At 40.4% G+C, this 6738-nt stretch overlaps 1 protein-coding gene across 1 annotated transcript in view; it reads left to right on the top strand.

Annotated features, from left to right (window-relative positions):
• Positions 1-3690, top strand: part of LOC118339690 (receptor-type tyrosine-protein phosphatase mu-like) — a gene marked incomplete at its 3' end in the record, with an annotated part of 5042 nt that extends 1352 nt beyond the window's left edge. The window contains 1 exon segment of the mRNA XM_035677426.1: positions 3500-3690. Coding sequence (XP_035533319.1) covers positions 3514-3690 — 177 coding nt within the window.
• Positions 3691-6738: the final 3048 nt, after the last annotated feature.

Here is a 6738-nt window from a genome sequence, read left to right as displayed (position 1 = left end):
TTGTTCATATGATGATTTATAAACTCAAATGAAAACAAAAATTTTATTTAATTATTTAATTAGTTTAGACCTATAAACACATCCCATCCCTCTTATCTATGCTAAAACTACCATTTCAGGCTAAACTCAGATGCTAACAGCTGTGCTAAATGCTAGGCTAGTTTAATGTCCAAGTGAAGGAAAGGGAACACAAACATGAATTTCTGTTTTGCTCTCCGTAGGCTAGCTAAACACTCAGACGTTGTGACGTTAGCCGAGGCTACTTGTCCTACACTTACGCTACATCACGTTAGCCAGGTGAGCCTAGGCATTTGCTGCTTGCTGTCACAAGTTCAAATAGAGCTACTATGATTCATGCTAGATGTGCACTAATTAAAGTCCAGGCTAAAGCTAACTAGTACTAGGCACTTTGTGGTTCTCAAACACCTCAAAGTCAAATATTGAAAGTTAGCGCTGATTTGAGGCGCAAGACAGAACATATTGACTTTATTAACGTTTAAATAAAACCACAAACCTTCCTGAAGCTGAGCCAAAGTGACAGCATGTTAAACTTCATTTCTACGAGATAACAAACTAATCAGATAGATCTGCTGCAGTGAGACGAACTGAGCAGTTAGCTCACGTAGCTGTTTGTTCTGTTGTGAAAGACAATATTGACACTACAATAAATCCAGCGGTGTCGATCTTTATTTTCTTGTTTTTGAGTAGCTGTGACCAACAAACACATCACACCCCTCTTTTCTATGTTAAAACTACCAATTCAGGCTAAACTTGGATGCTAATGGCTTCACTAAATGCTAGGCTAGTTTAATTTCCAAGTGAAGGAGGGGGAACACAAACTGTCACATAAATTCCTGTTTCTCTTCTCTCCTTAGGCTAGCTAAATGCTCTTCGGGCCAGAGGTTGTGATGTTAGGCCAGGCCACGAGTCCTACACTTACACTACAGTTAGCCAGGTTAGCCAGGTTAGCCTAGGTACTCTCTGCTAGCTGTTTTTAAGTTCAAATAGAGCTACTACAGTGCTAGGAGCTAGTTTGATTCATGCTAGCTGTGTGTTAGCCGTACATCCGGTTAAGTTTAGGCTAAAGCTAAAGTTGTTGCTTATACCCTGTCTCCTCTCTCTTCTTCTTCTCTTCTATCTTTCTCTGTGTAAAGTGCCCATTAATGGTAAGTGGTTAAATTTGGGGCTAACGGGGGGGACTCATGTTGGGTGTCTGTCACCACAGCGCATGGAGCCACACCCACCGCCCACTGTGATGTCATCATTTTGCTTCATTTTTACCCCTACGTGAAACTGTGACATCACAATCCCCAACCCCTCCCACTATTTCACCTCCAAACCAATCAGGTTTCAGCTCCGCCCATCTCTCCACCTCTGATTGGTTGATTGTTTTTTGTTGTCGCGTTTGTTGTCTCCTCCGTCGAATCACAAACCACCACCTCCATCACATCATCGGCCATCTCCTCGCCCTCGACACAATTGGTTGGGCTGTTTGGGATAGAGAGATTCTGATTGGTCAGTCAGCCCCCAGGCTAGCCAATAAGAACAGAGTTAGAGAGAGTAGAGGTAGGAAATGCCGACGAGTCTGTGTTTAAATGTCAGAGTCCAAAACCACGTTACCAAACAGGTCTGTTCTGATCCAGGACTCTGAACTCTGTGCTCTTTTTACACTGCAGCTCCAAGAACCTGGACCCCATCTGGACCAGTACTCATTCCAAACTGTACTAGATCTGGACCAGTACTGATACATACTGTACTGGATCTGGACCAGTACTCATACCATACTGTACTAGATTTAGACCAGTACTGATACATACTGTACTGGATCTGGACCATGTTCCTGTCTTAAAATGAATTTGGATTGAAACTCTATCTTGTTTTATCAGATTATTGATCAGTGATCAATCATTATGGCAGCAGTGTGAAAAGAAGGTCCAATCACCATCCTCTCTCAGGTCATATGATCTGATGTCACGTGATGTGTGTGCCATTCATCTGTGTTGTTGTGGTAACAATGTGGTAGCCATGGACATTTATTTACATTATCAGATTATTCATCCTTTTTGTTTAAATTAAACAACAATCTAAAGCTGAGCAGACGCTGTACGATCTGATTCAACTTTGACTTCCTGTCTACACAGGAAGTAGGACTGCTTGAGATCACCTGCACCATCCCACAGTCCAGTGTACACCTGGTCAGTTTGTAAAGTCCACATTAAACAGGAAGCAGAGAGCAGTTTGTTTCCTCATATTTCCTGTACAAACAGGAAGTTAGGGAATAAAGTGCTGAGAAACCCCGGGGCCAAATCAGCTAATGTTACCTGCACGAGTTAACAGCATTTACTTTACTGTTAGCAGCAGTTAGCTTCTTTTAGCAACAACTCCATAAATCACCTTGGTACCGCTACCATCAATCTTTCTTCTGCCTATCTGGGAGGTTGTGTTTGGTCCCGGTCCAGCTGTGTTCACTTGGAGGCTGCTGAACCCGGTTCTGTAACACGCTAACAGCAGCTACAGCAGCAGTTAGTGGAGTTGAGGAAGAGCAGCCGGGAATGTCACATGGAAAACCAGATAATAATTTCAACATAAAAATATGATCCTGATGATTTTAATACAGATTTCAAAGTTGTGTTTTCGTACAGGTTGTAAAGTTGTGTTTTCATACAGTTTGTAAAGTTGTGTTTTCATACAGTTTGTAAAGTTGTGTTTTCGTACAGGTTGTAAAGTTATCTTTTTGTAACGTGTTTTTGTACAGGTAAAAAGTTGAGTTTTCGTACAGGTTGTAAAGTTATCTTTTTGTAACGTGTTTTTGTACAGGTAAAAAGTTGAGTTTCCATACAGGTTGTAAAGTTGAGTTTTCGTACAGTTTATAAAGGTATCTTTTTGTAAAGTTGTGTTTTCATACAGGTTGTAACATGACTTTTCATACAGGTTGTAAAGTTAATAGGACAGCTGAAGATAGACAGGAAAAGGGGTCGAGAGAGGGATGACATGCAATCAGGTACAGATAGATGGGGCACCAGCTCTACCAGGTGAGCTAACCAGGCGCCCCAACAGGTTATGAAAATTGATGTCATTATTATTTGAAATTGGTTAGTAAAGCTCCGTGTTCAATCATCTAGACTTTGTCTTCTGCCTGTTGGGAATCAGTCAGATCCTCCATTGGTCTCTCTGGGAATTTGTCAGGTGTTCCTCCCTCAGACTGAACCAGCCAATAAGGTGGAAGTCACAATCAATGCAGAGTGAAACCGGGTTTTATTTGTACAGTGTCTGCCCAGATTTATACTACAGAACTTAATGTGGCCTCAGTTTAACTCGAGCCCAAACCTTATCCTGAGTCACTCACAACCAGTAATTTTTCTGGATTCTGACCTGGGTCAGTCTGGTCTGGTCTGTGCCATCCAGCATCAACATACATCATATCACTGTTCATGTCTGTGGACCTTCACCTGACCTGTTCATTGTCATATTCTGTCTTCTGCTCTTCCTCCTCCTCCAGATGACAGCCACACTATGACCAGTGAAACCAGTAGCCTGGTCCAGTCCCACTATAAGCAGCGGGAGTCAGAGCGGGAGGCATTGCCCTACCAGACGGGTCAGCTGCACCCGGCCATTCGAGTGGCCGACCTCCTGCAGCACATCACCCAGATGAAGTGTGCCGAAGGGTACGGCTTCAAAGAGGAGTACGAGGTGAGGAGGACACCATCACACGCACACATTTATATACACATATACACATGTATATCACACACACGCGTTTAGAAAGGTAAAGATCAGAAAGTTTAAAATGCTGGAAGAATTTCATGTTATCACCACAAACACATTGATTGTATATAAAATCTAGTTAGAATCATTTTTATGTCAAATTTATAAATAATTTCCATAGAAATGTTTTTCCGTTGTAGTCATTGGTGGTTTACACAGTGTTATTGTTTGTTACTAGGTAATTTCTAGTGTGTAGAAGTTGACTCCAGGGATGTTGTCAGTGTTTTATTTCATTTATACTTTATATATATAAATAGATAGGCGGTTGCTATGGTGTTACTAGGTAGTTGTAGGGCAGCCCCCACTAAAGATGTTCCTAGTTGACTCATCACTACATGTTTCTGATATCAGAACAAGCAGCAAGGAGACTGAACCTTTAATTAATTTATTCCAACACAGTGTAACATTACACAGTCTGCTTGTTCAACACAAAGAATAAATAACTTCCAAATTCACTGAAACAAATCGTGGCTGATCGATATGATAGATGGTTGTTAGGGGGTATCTATAGATGGTTGTTAGGTGGTATCTATAGGTTGTTGCCACTCAGTGTCACAGAGGTTGTGGGGCTGAGAGTGATTTGTCTGAAACAGTGTTGAAGACACCAGCAGGATCCATTTCATTATTGATTAATCGGCTTCTGCAGTTCATTGATCATTATTCCGTTATAAACAGCTGATGTTTACATGTTTACTGATGCTTCAGTTTGTTGCTTATTGTGAAAAATAGTTTATTGATATTAAATATCAATAAACTATAAAAAATATAGATTGATATTTAGATTCTCAATGAACCGACTAAAGGAACAAACAGTGAACACACCAGTGTGTGCGTTTGTGTTTACCCGTTTTCATCAGTAGAGAAACTCACTAATGGATGTTACTTACCTGAACACACACACACACACCCACACACACACACAGACACACGACATACATTATAGATCTTCCCTCCAGCTAATGGGCCAAAACAGTGTGTGTGTGTGTGTGTGTATTTGTAAGTGTATGTATGTGTGTGTGTGTGTATGTGCGTGTGTGCGTGTGTGTGTGTGCGTGTGTGTGTGTGTGTGTGTGTGTGTGTACTCACTATGTATAATGGATTAGCCCTGAGGGCAGCCCACTAGCACACACACACACACACACACTGAGTATTTTCACCCTCCATTTGCAGAAAGTTAGCGGTGAGGAGTTTTTCCAGTGTTTCTGTCGCACTCTCCGTCCGCCTATCTGTCTGTCTGTCTGTCTGTCTGTCTGTCTGTCTGCCTGTTTAATGGCGGTATGTTTCCGTGCCCACCAGAATAAGCCGGTCAGGTCTTTGCTGAAGGTGGTCTGACAGGCACCAGGATGCAGGGTTCTGATCAGGTCTGCACTGAGAAAAAACAAACTCCTGATCAGTTCATCAATAGTCGTCTAACGATTTCCTGCGTCATGTTCGTTCGTACTAATTAGAGAGAAAATCTTTTAAAATCTTTTAAAACTTTATTTATAAAGAACTGTTCAGAACCAGTAAACAAAGGTTCAGTATAAACGTATGTAACATGAGTTATAATGGATGAACTGTTATTTGATAATAAGTGATCTAAACCCTCATCTTATTATTTTCATTATAAATTATTATACTAAACCCAAAACCCTCCAAAAAAAGATCACAGGTATTTATTTATCATTTATTGTCATTTATTTCCAGATGTGTTGGACATTTATGATCTTTTGATCTTCAGTCCTGGTCCTGGATCACACTGCTGGTTGTGGGGTTCATGGAAACATGCTGATCTGAATGTTTGTTGTGTTGTGTGATCTAACCACACATTATTATTACTTCTACTACATGAACACGTGATGAATTAATGTGATCATTGTGACCTGATCAATAATCAATCATTATCTTTAGAAGAGGATTAGTGCCACCTGAAACCATCATTGAAGATGAATGTTCTGACTTTATGCTCAGGATTTTCATAAACATAAACATAAATGTGGGAATTTGAAGGATTTTAATCCTCTGTAGATTTTAAAGCAGACTGCAGTGATTGATCAATGAATTGATTAGTGATTGCGGTAGTGATGATTGTTATCTCCCTCCATGCTTCTCCTTTACTAATTAATCTGATTGGACAGCTTAACGAGGTAAGACTCCTTCTTGGTTTTCAGATTCTTAACATCATGTGTTCTTGTCAACTAGCTGACAGACGCTAGCTAACTTCCAACACACACTGTCTGTTAGCACTTAGCCACAGTTTATGTTAGCATTAGGTTGGAGTCACAGAGCTCATAAAGACACTTCCTGGTGCTCTGAAGGTTTTCCACCGTCTTCAAACACTCTTTAAATAATCCTCTGTAATCAATATGTTATCCTCCCGATGGTTCGCTGACGCTCCCAGAGCAGCAGGAAGTGTCGGCATGCGCTTTCAGCGTAGCATTTATGCTAACACAAACTGAGGTTCACCATGTCTGTGCACTTCCTTCAGTGAACATCTGTCGCCGACTGGCAGACGAGCATGTTTGTTTGATGGAAAACATTTCATGAGCTGTTGTTTGGTTCCGTTTTTGGATCAATAATGTGAACGCACCCCGTCCAAACTGAACAGCTCCTTATTGATGCTGAGTGACTGTCGATACCAGCGATCAGTCTTTTAATAAGATGGACTCCAGGTCTAACACACCTGTCCTCATGAATGTCTGTGGTGTCAAAGACAGTGAGACAGAAACCAGGGAGACAGGCAGACAGACAGTCCGTCTCACATCTTCACAATTCACAACATATTTTAGAGAAATAAATCGACCAATCACAGAACATTTCCACTTCCATGGAGGTCTAAAGAGGCTTTAGATTCACCTCGTCTCTGCATTACATATTATTATTAGTATTATTATTTTTATTATTATTATTATTAGTATTATTATTAGTATTATTATTATTAGTATTATTATTAGTATTAGTATTATTATTAGTATTATTATTATTAGTATTATT

Source organism: Morone saxatilis, unplaced genomic scaffold (assembly GCF_004916995.1).
Source record: "Morone saxatilis isolate NCDOM2014 unplaced genomic scaffold, NCSU_SB_2.0 Contig0, whole genome shotgun sequence".
Lineage (NCBI taxonomy): Eukaryota > Metazoa > Chordata > Actinopteri > Moronidae > Morone > Morone saxatilis.
Note: the sequence above shows the minus strand (reverse complement) of the source record. Positions and strands in the feature narration are given on the sequence as shown.